The sequence below is a fragment of the Salvelinus alpinus genome, chromosome 29 (genome assembly GCF_045679555.1).
Source record: "Salvelinus alpinus chromosome 29, SLU_Salpinus.1, whole genome shotgun sequence".
Taxonomy (NCBI): Eukaryota; Metazoa; Chordata; class Actinopteri; order Salmoniformes; family Salmonidae; genus Salvelinus; species Salvelinus alpinus.
This window is the reverse complement of record NC_092114.1, coordinates 5,389,696-5,405,769: the sequence shown is the minus strand read 5'-3', so window position 1 is coordinate 5,405,769 and position 16,074 is coordinate 5,389,696. Positions and strand designations below refer to the sequence as shown.

The following is a 16,074-nucleotide window of genomic DNA, read 5'->3' as shown; positions in this document are numbered from 1 at the left end:
TCCAGATCCAGTCATATAGTAACACTGCTCCAGATCCAGTCATATAGTAACACTGCTCCAGATCCAGTCATATAGTAACACTGCTCCAGATCCAGTCATATAGTAACACTGCCCCAGATCCAGTCATATAGTAACACTGCTCCAGATCCAGTCATACAGTAACACTGCTCCAGATCCAGTCATACAGTAACACTGCTCCAGATCCAGACATATAGTAACACTGCTCCAGATCCAGTCATATAGTAACACTGCTCCAGATCCAGACATATAGTAACACTGCTCCAGATCCAGTCATATAGTAACACTGCTCCAGATCCAGACATATAGTAACACTGCTCCAGATCCAGTCATATAGTAACACTGCTCCAGATCCAGTCATACAGTAACACTGCTCCAGATCCAGTCATATAGTAACACTGCCCCAGATCCAGTCATATAGTAACACTGCTCCAGATCCAGTCATATAGTAACACTGCTCCAGATCCAGTCATATAGTAACACTGCTCCAGATCCAGTCATATAGTAACACTGCTCCAGATCCAGTCATACAGTAACACTGCTCCAGATCCAGTCATATAGTAACACTGCTCCAGATCCAGACATATAGTAACACTGCTCCAGATCCAGTCATATAGTAACACTGCTCCAGATCCAGACATATAGTAACACTGCTCCAGATCCAGACATACAGTAACACTGCTCCAGATCCAGTCATATAGTAACACTGCTCCAGATCCAGTCATACAGTAACACTGCTCCAGATCCAGTCATATAGTAACACTGCTCCAGATCCAGTCATATAGTAACACTGCTCCAGATCCAGTCATATAGTAACACTGCTCCAGATCCAGACATATAGTAACACTGCTCCAGATCCAGTCATATAGTAACACTGCTCCAGATCCAGACATACAGTAACACTGCTCCAGATCCAGTCATATAGTAACACTGCTCCAGATCCAGTCATATAGTAACACTGCTCCAGATCCAGTCATATAGTAACACTGCTCCAGATCCAGTCATATAGTAACACTGCTCCAGATCCAGTCATATAGTAACACTGCTCCAGATCCAGTCATACAGTAACACTGCTCCAGATCCAGTCATATAGTAACACTGCTCTAGATCCAGACATATAGTAACACTGCTCCAGATCCAGTCATATAGTAACACTGCTCCAGATCCAGTCATATAGTAACACTGCTCCAGATCCAGTCATATAGTAACACTGCTCCAGATCCAGACATATAGTAACACTGCTCCAGATCCAGACATATAGTAACACTGCTCCAGATCCAGTCATATAGTAACACTGCTCCAGATCCAGTCATATAGTAACACTGCTCCAGATCCAGTCATACAGTAACACTGCTCCAGATCCAGTCATACAGTAACACTGCTCCAGATCCAGACATATAGTAACACTGCTCCAGATCCAGTCATATAGTAACACTGCTCCAGATCCAGACATATAGTAACACTGCTCCAGATCCAGTCATATAGTAACACTGCTCCAGATCCAGACATATAGTAACACTGCTCCAGATCCAGTCATATAGTAACACTGCTCCAGATCCAGTCATACAGTAACACTGCTCCAGATCCAGTCATATAGTAACACTGCCCCAGATCCAGTCATATAGTAACACTGCTCCAGATCCAGTCATATAGTAACACTGCTCCAGATCCAGTCATATAGTAACACTGCTCCAGATCCAGACATATAGTAACACTGCTCCAGATCCAGTCATATAGTAACACTGCTCCAGATCCAGACATATAGTAACACTGCTCCAGATCCAGACATACAGTAACACTGCTCCAGATCCAGTCATATAGTAACACTGCTCCAGATCCAGTCATACAGTAACACTGCTCCAGATCCAGTCATATAGTAACACTGCTCCAGATCCAGTCATATAGTAACACTGCTCCAGATCCAGTCATATAGTAACACTGCTCCAGATCCAGACATATAGTAACACTGCTCCAGATCCAGTCATATAGTAACACTGCTCCAGATCCAGACATACAGTAACACTGCTCCAGATCCAGTCATATAGTAACACTGCTCCAGATCCAGTCATATAGTAACACTGCTCCAGATCCAGTCATATAGTAACACTGCTCCAGATCCAGTCATATAGTAACACTGCTCCAGATCCAGTCATATAGTAACACTGCTCCAGATCCAGTCATACAGTAACACTGCTCCAGATCCAGTCATACAGTAACACTGCTCCAGATCCAGACATATAGTAACACTGCTCCAGATCCAGTCATATAGTAACACTGCTCCAGATCCAGTCATACAGTAACACTGCTCCAGATATATAGTAACACTGCTCCAGATCCAGTCATATAGTAACACTGCTCCAGATCCAGTCATATAGTAACACTGCTCCAGATCCAGTCATATAGTAACACTGCTCCAGATCCAGACATATAGTAACACTGCTCCAGATCCAGTCATATAGTAACACTGCTCCAGATCCAGTCATACAGTAACACTGCTCCAGATCCAGTCATACAGTAACACTGCTCCAGATCCAGTCATATAGTAACACTGCTCCAGATCCAGTCATATAGTAACACTGCTCCAGATCCAGACATATAGTAACACTGCTCCAGATCCAGTCATATAGTAACACTGCTCCAGATCCAGTCATATAGTAACACTGCTCCAGATCCAGACATATAGTAACACTGCTCCAGATCCAGACATATAGTAACACTGCTCCAGATCCAGTCATATAGTAACACTGCTCCAGATCCAGTCATATAGTAACACTGCTCCAGATCCAGACATATAGTAACACTGCTCCAGATCCAGTCATACAGTAACACTGCTCCAGATCCAGTCATATAGTAACACTGCTCCAGATCCAGTCATATAGTAACACTGCTCCAGATCCAGACATATAGTAACACTGCTCCAGATCCAGTCATATAGTAACACTGCTCCAGATCCAGACATATAGTAACACTGCTCCAGATCCAGTCATACAGTAACACTGCTCCAGATCCAGTCATATAGTAACACTGCTCCAGATCCAGTCATATAGTAACACTGCTCCAGATCCAGTCATATAGTAACACTGCTCCAGATCCAGTCATATAGTAACACTGCTCCAGATCCAGTCATACAGTAACACTGCTCCAGATCCAGTCATATAGTAACACTGCTCCAGATCCAGTCATATAGTAACACTGCTCCAGATCCAGACATATAGTAACACTGCTCCAGATCCAGTCATATAGTAACACTGCTCCAGATCCAGTCATATAGTAACACTGCTCCAGATCCAGTCATATAGTAACACTGCTCCAGATCCAGTCATATAGTAACACTGCTCCAGATCCAGTCATATAGTAACACTGCTCCAGATCCAGTCATATAGTAACACTGCTCCAGATCCAGTCATATAGTAACACTGCTCCAGATCCAGTCATATAGTAACACTGCTCCAGATCCAGACATATAGTAACACTGCTCCAGATCCAGTCATATAGTAACACTGCTCCAGATCCAGACATATAGTAACACTGCTCCAGATCCAGTCATATAGTAACACTGCTCCAGATCCAGTCATATAGTAACACTGCTCCAGATCCAGACATACAGTAACACTGCTCCAGATCCAGTCATATAGTAACACTGCTCCAGATCCAGACATATAGTAACACTGCTCCAGATCCAGTCATATAGTAACACTGCTCCAGATATATAGTAACACTGCTCCAGATCCAGTCATATAGTAACACTGCTCCAGATCCAGTCATATAGTAACACTGCTCCAGATCCAGTCATATAGTAACACTGCTCCAGATCCAGACATATAGTAACACTGCTCCAGATCCAGTCATATAGTAACACTGCTCCAGATATATAGTAACACTGCTCCAGATCCAGTCATATAGTAACACTGCTCCAGATCCAGACATACAGTAACACTGCTCCAGATCCAGTCATATAGTAACACTGCTCCAGATCCAGACATATAGTAACACTGCTCCAGATCCAGTCATATAGTAACACTGCTCCAGATCCAGTCATATAGTAACACTGCTCCAGATCCAGTCATATAGTAACACTGCTCCAGATCCAGTCATATAGTAACACTGCTCCAGATCCAGTCATATAGTAACACTGCTCCAGATCCAGTCATATAGTAACACTGCTCCAGATCCAGTCATACAGTAACACTGCTCCAGATCCAGACATATAGTAACACTGCTCCAGATCCAGTCATATAGTAACACTGCTCCAGATCCAGACATACAGTAACACTGCTCCAGATCCAGTCATATAGTAACACTGCTCCAGATCCAGTCATATAGTAACACTGCTCCAGATCCAGTCATATAGTAACACTGCTCCAGATCCAGACATATAGTAACACTGCTCCAGATCCAGTCATATAGTAACACTGCTCCAGATCCAGTCATATAGTAACACTGCTCCAGATCCAGTCATATAGTAACACTGCTCCAGATCCAGTCATATAGTAACACTGCTCCAGATCCAGACATATAGTAACACTGCTCCAGATCCAGTCATATAGTAACACTGCTCCAGATCCAGTCATATAGTAACACTGCTCCAGATCCAGTCATATAGTAACACTGCTCCAGATCCAGACATATAGTAACACTGCTCCAGATCCAGACATATAGTAACACTGCCCCAGATCCAGTCATATAGTAACACTGCTCCAGATCCAGTCATATAGTAACACTGCTCCAGATCCAGTCATATAGTAACACTGCTCCAGATCCAGTCATATAGTAACACTGCTCCAGATCCAGACATATAGTAACACTGCTCCAGATCCAGTCATATAGTAACACTGCTCCAGATCCAGTCATATAGTAACACTGCTCCAGATCCAGTCATATAGTAACACTGCTCCAGATCCAGTCATATAGTAACACTGCTCCAGATCCAGACATATAGTAACACTGCTCCAGATCCAGTCATACAGTAACACTGCTCCAGATCCAGTCATGGACATACAGTAGCAACAGCTTTCTTTCAGTATCCTTCGTTTTTTGGTAATTTCAGTTTGCATATCTCGTTCATATGCCTCGTTGCTCAAGTGCTTGCTACACACGCAGCGATGCAAGGTTGGCTGTATTTACATCATATTTACCATTTCTAATTGCTACTCACCATCTTCTGCATCTCTGTGTATCTTTAATCGGAAAACAATTCGGTGCCTTCTTCCCTTAATGTATAAAGTGCAGCAAGGGACCAGAAAACTAGTTTGTTCTTGCTACCATCCCTTTTTCCACTTCGGGTATCTACCTTTACCTGCGATATGCCTAACTATCAAGTTTCGCACCAGCCCCTTCTCCCCCCCAAAGATCTACGCAACAGGCTTACCCCCACAAGGGTGCACATACGCACTTGTCACCCATTTCTGCTGCCGTAGCAGTTGGCTACATAAAATAATCGCAAATGTTTTAGGTGGAGAAGTACACATTTCCTGACTCAAAACTGATAGTACTTTTGACAAAAATAGCTAATTTGGCCGTATGCTTTAAATAAAACAACCAATTTGTCCACACTTCAGGTATTTCTGAATCATGAATTCACTGGCAACGGAGCAGAGCGAGGCCTGCATCCAGCAACATCCTCAGGCACTTGACTCGTTTTCAAAGCTGTTTCAATACAGAACTACAGGGAGAGAGATGGAAACCTCTCTGATCATCCCCAAAGCTGTTTCAATACAGCACTACAAGGAGAGAGAGGGAAAACTCTGGTCATCCCCAAATCCAACACCCCCTTTGGCCGCCTTTCCTTCCAGTTCTCTGCTGCCAATGACTGGAACGAATTGCAAAAATTACTGAAGCTGGAGACTATTAGCTCCCTCACTAACCTTAAGCATCAGCTGTCAGAGGAGCTTACCGATCACTGTACCTGTACATAGCCAATCTGTAAATAGCCCATCCAACTACCTCATCCCCATATTGTTATTTATTAATTTAGCTATTTTGCACACCAGTATCTCTACTTGCACATCTATCACTCCAGTGTTAATCCTAAATTGTAATTACTTTTCCTCCACGGACTATTTATTGCCTTACCTCCCTAATCTTACTACATTTGCACACACTGTATATAGATGTTTCTATTGTGTTATTGACTATACGTTTGTTTATTCCATGTGTAACTCTGTTGTTGTTTTTGTCGCACTGCTTTGCTTGATCTTGGCCAGGTCGCAGTTGCAAATGAGATCTTGTTTTCAACTGGCCTACCTGGATAACTTCTTATGGCTGGGGGCAGTATTGAGTAGTTTGTGCCCAGAATAATGTGCCCAGAGTAAACTGCCTGCTACTCAGGCCCAGAAGCTAAGATATGCATATTATTAGTAGATTTGGATAGAAAACACTCTGAAGTTTCTAAAACTGATTGAATGATGTCTGTGAGTATAACAGAACTCATATGGCAGGCAAAAACATGAGAAAGAAATCCAACCAGGAAGTGGGAAATCTGAGGCTTGTAGTTTTTCAACTCATGGCCTATCAAATACACAGTGTCTATGGGGTCATATTGCACTTCCTAAGGCTTCCACTAGATGTCAGTCTTTAGAACCTTGTTTCAGGCTTCTACTGTGAAGGATGAGGGAATGAGAGCTGTTTCAACCAGGGGTCTGGCAGAATGCCATGAGCTCACTCAGGCGCTCCCCCGTGAGAGGTAGCTGCGTTCCTTTTCATTTCTAAAGACAAAGGAATTCTCCGGTTGAAACATTATTGAAGATTTATGTTAAAAACATCCTAAAGATTGATTCTCTACATCGCTTGACATGTTTCTACGAACTGTAATGGAATTTTTTGACTTTCGTCTGGCCTGCGCATCATGAATTTGGATTTTTGAACTAAACGCATGAACAAAAAGGAGATATTTGGACTTCATCGAACAAAACAAACATTTATTGTGGAACTGGGATTCCTGGGAGTGCATTCTGATGAAGATCAAAGGTAAGTGAATATTTATAATGCTATTTCTGACTTCTGTTGACTCCACAACATGGCGGATATTTGTATGGCTTGTTTTGTGTCTGAGCGCCGTACTCAGATTATTGCATGGTGTGCTTTTTCCGTAAAGTTTTTTTGAAATCTGACACAGCGGTTGCATTAAGGAGAGGTTTATCTAAAGTTCCACGTGTAACACTTGTATCTTTTATCAATGTTTATTATGAGTATTTCTGTAAATTGATGTGGCTCTCTGCAAAATCACCGGATGTTTTGGAGGCAAAACATTACTGAACATAACGCGCCAATGTAAACTGAGATTTTTGGATATAAATATGAACTTTATCGAACAAAACATATATGTATTGTGTAACATGAAGTCCTATGAGTGTCATCTGATGAAGATCAAAGGTTAGTGATTAATTTTTTCTCTATTTCTGCTTTTTGTGACTCCTCTCTTTGGCTGGAAAAATGGCTGTGTTTTTCTGTGACTAGGTACTGACCTAACATAATCAGATGGTGTGCTTTTGTCATAAAGCCTTTTTGAAAATCGGACACTGTGGTGGGATTAACAACAAGTTTATCTATAAAATGGTGTAAAATACTTCTATGTTTGAGGAATTTGAATTATGAGATTTCTGTTGTTTGAATTTGGCGACCTGCACTTTCACTGGCTGTTGTTGTCAAGTTGATTGTCAAGTCGAGTTAAATAAAGGTGAAATAAAATAAAAAGTCAAAGAGGGGGAAAACTCCACTTAAACTAGTTTAAATGTATGGAATCACTTGAGTTTCTGCATTTTGGGTAAACTTGTCCTCTAACTGGCTCTTTCCTTCTCAATTCTCACCCAGTGACTGAGTCCTCTCTGTTTGTCATTGGACTCCCCAACTATCTCCTCCCACACAGCAGCGGTCCGGTCGAAGGAGCAGGAGGCCAGCACCTGACCAAACTCAGGATGGGCCCAGGTCACCCTCCATACTGATCCACTATGGGTCTGGACAGAGAGAATAAAGATGATGTCATGCCCTGCCTCCACCACCTCCACTTTCAACATACAATAACACAAAAGCATTTGTCTTTATGTAGCCTAATTAGTTCAGACTTTTCTTCAGCAGAACAAATATACTGCGTTTCTCTCTTGTGAAATGTGTCCAATTTAGGGATGCACGATATAGTCGGTAAGCATATCGGAATCGGACGATATTAGCTAACAACGCCAAAATCGGCATCGGCTCCATGTATAGTTTAACGCCGATGTGCAAAACCGATGTCGAAGCTGACATGCATACCTGTATAACATAGGTAGATGACGTAATGACGCTACATATGCAACACAGCATTCCTAACTTAGCCCACAATGTCTGCTGTATGGATCTATTTTGTTAGTTTCAAAGGAAGATAACAAAAAGGCCATATGCAACGTTTGTGCTGCTATTATTTCACGAGGAGAGTGACATTTTTCAACACCACAAACCTAATTACTCATTTGAAGTTGCATCACCCCCAGACGTTCAGCGACTACTCAGAACAAAAGCAGAATAAACTAAGCGCACACTTCCAACAACTAAACAAGTTCAAGTCCAGCAGTCATTTGAAAGCGTAAGAACATTTCAGCTGGACAACTTTAAGGCAAAATTCATTAACGCCAAGATAATGGAATTCATTGCCCTTGACAATAAATTGTTCTCTGTCGTGGATGATGTTGGCTTTTGCCGACTGGTCGAGCACCTCGGGCCCCGGTACACACTACCAAGTAGGCGCTATTTTTCAGATGTTGCCCTACCGGAGTTACACAGGATTGTTGAAACGCACATCCATGAGCTACTTGCTATGGGCGTCACTGCTATTAGCTTCACGACTGACATTTGGACCAGCGATGTCAGCCCCATGAGCATGCTGAGTCTGACAGCACAGTGGGTCGACCAGGATTTCATACTGAGGAAAGCCGTATTGCATGCTCAAGAATGTGCTGGTTCTCATACCGCTGCTGCCATTTCAATGGCATTTCAGAACATGTTTGAAACTTGGAAAATCTCCAAGAACAAAGTACACGCTGTGCTACGCTACGTGATAACGCACGGAACATGACAAAGGCTTTGGAACAATGCGGAGTGGCCAGTTTGCCATGCATGGCACGCACGCTGCAACTGGCTGTGAACGAAGGTGTTTTGGCCCAACGCAGCACATCTGACAGTGGCAACAGGTAGGAAGGGTCCTTTTAAACACACAGCTAGCATACAGCCGCCGTCAAGCAATACAGGAGCAGCTTGGAGTGACAACGAAAAGGCTTAAGCAAGACGGAACAGTACTTTTTACATGATGGAGAGCCTGCTGGAACAAAAACGATTGCTTGGCGTGTACGCAGCCAACTATGAGTTACCTGCAACAATCAGTACAAACCAGTGGACTCTCATTGAAAACATGAACACACTCCTAGCTCCATTCGAACAACTGACTCAAGAAATAATCTCATGAACTGCGTTTGCAGCAGACGTGATACCCTCGGTCATGGCATTGAAACGCCTGCTCAACAAAACTGCCGACATAGACCGTGGGGTTAAAACTTGCAAAAGTACTCTACTAGAAGCTGTGAACAAGCAATTTGGTGGCATTCTCTCTGAGCCTCTTTACTGGGTCGCCACCATGTTCGATGCTAGGTACAAGGACTTCTACTTTGATGCAGACAAGAAACAGGGTTTACGTGAAATATTAGACATAGCTGGACAAGAGGGAAACGGACACAGTGACAGTGAGGAAGAGGACACACGAGAGAAGAAGCCACAGACAGACAGAGCTGAAACTTCCCTGCTAGACATGTATGATGAAATCCTGGTTGAGAATGAAACAACTGAACAATGAAACAGCACAGAAAAGTGAAAGAAATGGGTTTTGATTTTACTGGTAATGGGGACATGCATAAATTACCAACAAAATAACTTTTTGGTCCCTGTGTGTGTTTCAACTATTTAACTGTACTAGAATGCTTAACCGCACATTTTCTTTTTATCGGTATCGTTTTTTTTGGCAAGTAAAATATCGGATATCGTATCGGCCAAAATGTCATATTGGTGCATCCCTAGTCTAATTGTGATGGTCATACTGATGAACTGAAAATGAACAGAAGCGTTACCTAGCTACCTTCCAACTGGCAGTGAAACGGAATATAAACGTTACCTTCCAACTGGCAGTGAAACGGAATATAAACGTGACCTTCCAACTGGCAGTGAAACGGAATATAAACGTTACCTTCCAACTGGCAGTGAAACGGAATATAAACGTTACCTTCCAACTGGCAGTGAAACGGAATATAAACGTTACCTTTCAATTGGCAGTGAGACGGAATATAAACGTTACCTTCCAACTGGCAGTGAAACGGAATACAAACGTTACCTTCCAACTGGCAGTGAAACGGAATATAAACGTTAACTTCCAACTGGCAGTGAAACGGAATACAAACGTTACCTTCCAACTGGCAGTGAAACGGAATATAAACGTTACCTTCCAACTGGCAGTGAAACGGAATATAAACGTTACCTTCCAACTGGCAGTGAAACGGAATATAAACGTTAACTTCCAACTGGCAGTGAAACGGAATACAAACGTTACCTTCCAACTGGCAGTGCAGTTCCACTCTCCGTTGTCACTCTTGTCCCACACCTTAAATGATGGATATAAGGGACAGGGTTATTTCAAACAGATGGGTTTGCCAAGAAGAACTAACTAGCTGGCTTGTACTTAGAAAGTAAATGTAAGATCAGGGGATTCAAAAGGATTGGTTTGTTGTTAGCTGGCTAACTAGTTCAGAGCTTTCTTTACTTTACCTTGACACTTTGGTCACTAGAGCAAGTTGCCATTCTCCGGCCATGGAAATCATATGAAACATCATGAATAAGATCCTTGTGGTCCGCTGCAATACTTCGAGCGACAAACATTGCTGTTTGGTGAAAAGCCTGCTCGATAAATGTAGCAACAAATAAACCACGTTACATGTGAGTTTACTATACTATGGGACAGGTTGCATTGGTCGGCGCCATTTTTATAAAAAGTAGTTTCACTGCCAAGCTTTAGCTGAAATACGCCACCTCTATCTTCATAATATTTGTCTGCCCAATTGTGCCGATGCAAACTATATCATAGTCCCAAACTATATTAATGAATTATTCTCTCGAAACCAGGCCGTAGTCACTATGTGCCTTAAAGTGAGCATTTATTATCTCGAATGACATAAAAAATCTTTGTTTTTGAAAGATACCGAAGGTTTCCTCTAGTAACCACAAAGTCAATAACGTAAAAATGCATACAAATAGATTTTCGGTCTTAATTTAAGGTTAGGCATAATGTTAGCAGTTTGGTTTAGGGTTAAGGCTAGATTCAAAATCACAGTTTAAAATGAGAAATTGTAGAAATGGGCGGGGTTTGTGGCTGTGGTAAGTAGGGAAAAACGATACCGAAGGACCCTTTCTGGCGCATGCGTACATTACGCCCGTATTAGACGTCAACTACACTGACAAAGTCTGTATCGTTTTTTTTTTTTTTTTGGCGAATGGCTTTGTTTTATAACAAGTAATGACTTAAATCATTTCTAGTTATCATCCATATTGATAAAATAACACTTTAAAAATGGACCAGGACTTTGAGGACATGGATTCAGAGGGCCGGTGGCAGAACTTATACATAGTAAGTTAGCTAGCTGTTGGCCTGTCTGTTAGCTTAGCTGATGCAGCTAGCAGCACCAGTGTCAGCTGCTATTTACGCACGCAAAAAGCAGCTATTTGTAGAAATACGCACGGATGTTTATTGTTCTCTTGTTGCCTTTTACTTTGCTGTCTTTAGACATCTCTTTTCGGTGATGGCGCACAACAATACTCAGCCAGACTCCAAAGCCGAGTGCCAGCAATCTGGAGTTTTTAGCGTGCGCATGCATGCGCATGCATGCGGTTACTAACGATATCCTCGCTAAGAGGTTTATCTAGCTAGCTAGCTATTTGGCTGACGGTTGTTCTCTTATCCATAGTACGATTAGATTGACAGCTACAAACACGTCGTTTGTCAACAGCTTCAAACCCTTGCTGGTGGTTCCAACTAGTTAGCACAAGTGTTTATTTGAGGAATCGCAGATTACAACTATTTCCTGCATTTGTTGGTCAACGGTTTTAACCTTTTAAACATCCATTGGTTTCTGCCTAGTGTGGCAAATTGTGTTATCATGATTTGATAGCAATCCGCTGTGTTTAATTCTTTTAACGACACTCCTAAAGATGATGAACTGCCATTCGCCGTAAATTTGTTTCCCCTCCTTGACCAGTTAGTTGTGCTGATGAAACCTGCCTTTGTCATGATTATTTTTAGGGATGAGATTATTCCTGATCGATAAGGAATTCCTGCTCTTCTGACATCCACTATTCACAAACTACTCAAATTGGCCCCCAAACCTAAACCATTATCCTACCAGTAATGCATAAGGCTCTATTGAGTTCCCACAGCATCGTCCATCCAATCAGCAAGTGTGACCAGAGGATCTACAGTAACTCAACATGTTCTGATTCTGTAAATATCGAAAGTAGTCTGACCCTGTGTGTCTTCAGAAACCTCATGGTACAGTAGGCCTACAGAGGAACAATTCATAGTCTATTAGTCTGTGATGACTAAACCGTTTGTTTGCAGGAAATACGGAATCAGTCCCATGAATGCCCTTTAAAAGTTGCTAAATATCCAGAAAATCGCAACCGGAACCGATACAGAGATGTCAGTCCATGTAAGTGACTTCATACTCCTTTATATCTTGTTCTTTAAAATGTTTTGTTGTTGTTGTCTTGAACCATACCACATTGATTGCAGTATGATACCAACTTCAGATTCAGAAAACTTTGCCCTCAATGAGGCAATTCATTTTGCAGCAATGCAATACATACATGAACTTGTCTTTCACTTGGATATGTTGTTCATATATTACTTCTCTCCTCTGTGGTTGTCTGTGTAGTTGATCACAGCAGAGTTAAACTGGAGAACACAGAGAACGACTACATCAACGCCAGCCTGGTGGTCATGGAGGAGGCCCAGAGGAGCTACATTTTAACTCAGGTGACTTGTCCATTCTGTTCTTATTGTTGTCCGCTCTCTTCTTATTGTTGTCCGCTCTCTTCTTATTGTTGTCCGCTCTCTTCGTATTGTTGTCCGTTCTCTTCGTATTGTTGTCCGCTCTCTTCTTATTGTTGTCCGCTCTCTTCTTATTGTTGTCCGCTCTCTTCTTATTGTTGTCCATTCTGTTCTTATTGTTGTCCTCTCTCTTCTTATTGTTGTCCTCTCTCTTCTTATTGTTGTCCGCTCTCTTCGTATTGTTGTCCGCTCTCTTCGTATTGTTGTCCGCTCTCTTCGTATTGTTGTCCGCTCTCTTCGTATTGTTGTCCGCTCTCTTCGTATTGTTGTCCGCTCTCTTCGTATTGTTGTCCGCTCTCTTCGTATTGTTGTCCGCTCTCTTCGTATTGTTGTCCGCTCTCTTCGTATTGTTGTCCGTTCTCTTCGTATTGTTGTCCGCTCTCTTCGTATTGTTGTCCGCTCTCTTCGTATTGTTGTCCGCTCTCTTCGTATTGTTGTCCGCTCTCTTCGTATTGTTGTCCGCTCTCTTCGTATTGTTGTCCGCTCTCTTCGTATTGTTGTCCGCTCTCTTCGTATTGTTGTCCGCTCTCTTCGTATTGTTGTCCGCTCTCTTCGTATTGTTGTCCGCTCTCTTCGTATTGTTGTCCGCTCTCTTCGTATTGTTGTCCGTTCTCTTCGTATTGTTGTCCGCTCTCTTCGTATTGTTGTCCGCTCTCTTCGTATTGTTGTCCGCTCTCTTCGTATTGTTGTCCGCTCTCTTCGTATTGTTGTCCGCTCTCTTCGTATTGTTGTCCGCTCTCTTCGTATTGTTGTCCGCTCTCTTCGTATTGTTGTCCGCTCTCTTCGTATTGTTGTCCGCTCTCTTCGTATTGTTGTCCGCTCTCTTCGTATTGTTGTCCGCTCTCTTCGTATTGTTGTCCGCTCTCTTCGTATTGTTGTCCGCTCTCTTCGTATTGTTGTCCGCTCTCTTCGTATTGTTGTCCGCTCTCTTCGTATTGTTGTCCGCTCTCTTCGTATTGTTGTCCGCTCTCTTCGTATTGTTGTCCGCTCTCTTCGTATTGTTGTCCGCTCTCTTCGTATTGTTGTCCGCTCTCTTCGTATTGTTGTCCGCTCTCTTCGTATTGTTGTCCGCTCTCTTCGTATTGTTGTCCGTTCTCTTCGTATTGTTGTCCGCTCTCTTCGTATTGTTGTCCGTTCTCTTCGTATTGTTGTCCGCTCTCTTCGTATTGTTGTCCGCTCTCTTCGTATTGTTGTCCGCTCTCTTCGTATTGTTGTCCGCTCTCTTCGTATTGTTGTCCGCTCTCTTCGTATTGTTGTCCGCTCTCTTCGTATTGTTGTCCGCTCTCTTCGTATTGTTGTCCGCTCTCTTCGTATTGTTGTCCGCTCTCTTCGTATTGTTGTCCGCTCTCTTCGTATTGTTGTCCGCTCTCTTCGTATTGTTGTCCGCTCTCTCCGTATTGTTGTCCGCTCTCTCCGTATTGTTGTCCGCTCTCTCCGTATTGTTGTCCGCTCTCTCCGTATTGTTGTCCGCTCTCTCCGTATTGTTGTCCGCTCTCTCCGTATTGTTGTCCGCTCTCTTCGTATTGTTGTCCGTTCTCTTCGTATTGTTGTCCGCTCTCTTCGTATTGTTGTCCGCTCTCTTCGTATTGTTGTCCGCTCTCTTCGTATTGTTGTCCGCTCTCTTCGTATTGTTGTCCGCTCTCTTCGTATTGTTGTCCGCTCTCTTCGTATTGTTGTCCGCTCTCTTCGTATTGTTGTCCGCTCTCTTCGTATTGTTGTCCGCTCTCTTCGTATTGTTGTCCGCTCTCTTCGTATTGTTGTCCGCTCTCTTCGTATTGTTGTCCGCTCTCTTCGTATTGTTGTCCGCTCTCTCCGTATTGTTGTCCGCTCTCTCCGTATTGTTGTCCGCTCTCTCCGTATTGTTGTCCGCTCTCTCCGTATTGTTGTCCGCTCTCTTCGTATTGTTGTCCGCTCTCTTCGTATTGTTGTCCGTTCAGTTTTTGTCTACTTTGTTTTTATTGCACCCATCTACAGTCCTCTCGTATGTTTTCCTCTTTGTATTGTTTCTTTCCAACTACGTCTGACTTCTATATCAGTTCTTGATGAACAGCACTAACACTTGATGAACAGCACTGACACTTGATGAACAGCACTGACACTTGATGAACAGCACTGACACTTGATGAACAGCACTGACACTTGATGAACAGCACTGACACTTGATGAACAGCACTGACACTTGATGAACAGCACTGACACTTGATGAACAGCACTGACACTTGATGAACAGCACTGACACTTGATGAACAGCACCGACACTTGATGAACAGCACCGACACTTGATGAACAGCACCGACACTTGATGAACAGCACCGACACTTGATGAACAGCACCGACACTTGATGAACAGCACCGACACTTGATGAACAGCACCGACACTTGATGAACAGCACCGACACTAATTAACAGAATGAACACTAATTAACAGAACACTTGATTAACCCGAACGAACACTTGATGAACACAACGAACACTTGATGAACAGAATAATTGATTCTCAGATTACTTGTTAACAGAACAAGCACTTGATTAACAGAACAAGCCCATTTTTTTCAATTTTCTCCTAAAATTACATACCCAAATCTAACTGCCTGTAACTCAGGCCCTGAATCAAGGATATGCATATTCTTGGTACCATTTGAAAGGAAACACTGAAGTTTATCGAAATGTGAAAGGAATGTAGAAGAATATAACACAATAGATCTGGTAAAAGATAATACAAAGAAAAAATGAACCGTTCTTTTGTATTTGTTTTGTACAATCATGTTTGAAATGCAAGAGAAAGGCCATAGTGTATTATACCAGCCCAGCTGCAATTTAGATTTTGACCACTAGATGGCATCAGTGTATGTGCAAAGTTTTAGACTGATCCAATGAACCATTTTATTTATGTTCAACATTTTGTCAAGACTACCCAAATGTGCCTAATTTGTTTATTAATA

The 16,074-nt window shown here is 42.6% G+C and overlaps 2 protein-coding genes across 9 annotated transcripts in view; one reads left to right on the top strand and one right to left on the bottom strand.

The window, feature by feature from the left end:
* The window catches only part of seh1l (SEH1-like (S. cerevisiae)), a 28,030-nt gene extending 16,591 nt beyond the window's left edge, over positions 1-11,439 (bottom strand). For 6 of the 8 annotated variants that reach the window (XR_011671558.1, XR_011671561.1, XR_011671559.1 and 3 more), the window contains exons 1-3: positions 10,798-11,396; positions 10,583-10,633; positions 7,824-7,970 (exon numbers count right to left, since the gene is read on the bottom strand). Coding sequence is in view for 2 of the 8 variants with exons in the window: in XM_071373496.1 (XP_071229597.1) it covers positions 7,824-7,970; positions 10,583-10,633; positions 10,798-10,908 (309 nt within the window). In the remaining 6 variants the exon portion in view is untranslated. Of the gene's footprint in view, positions 1-7,823; positions 7,971-10,582; positions 10,634-10,797 lie in introns of all 8 variants that reach the window. The other 2 variants (XM_071373496.1, XM_071373497.1) reach the window with 2 other exon arrangements.
* An 18-nt stretch (positions 11,440-11,457) lies between these two features.
* The window catches only part of ptpn2b (protein tyrosine phosphatase non-receptor type 2b), a 35,192-nt gene continuing 30,575 nt past the window's right edge, over positions 11,458-16,074 (top strand). The window contains exons 1-3 of the mRNA XM_071373494.1: positions 11,458-11,653; positions 12,641-12,731; positions 12,957-13,057. Of these exons, the coding sequence (XP_071229595.1) occupies positions 11,597-11,653; positions 12,641-12,731; positions 12,957-13,057 (249 nt within the window). The 5' untranslated portion in view covers positions 11,458-11,596. The remainder of the gene's footprint in view (positions 11,654-12,640; positions 12,732-12,956; positions 13,058-16,074) is intronic.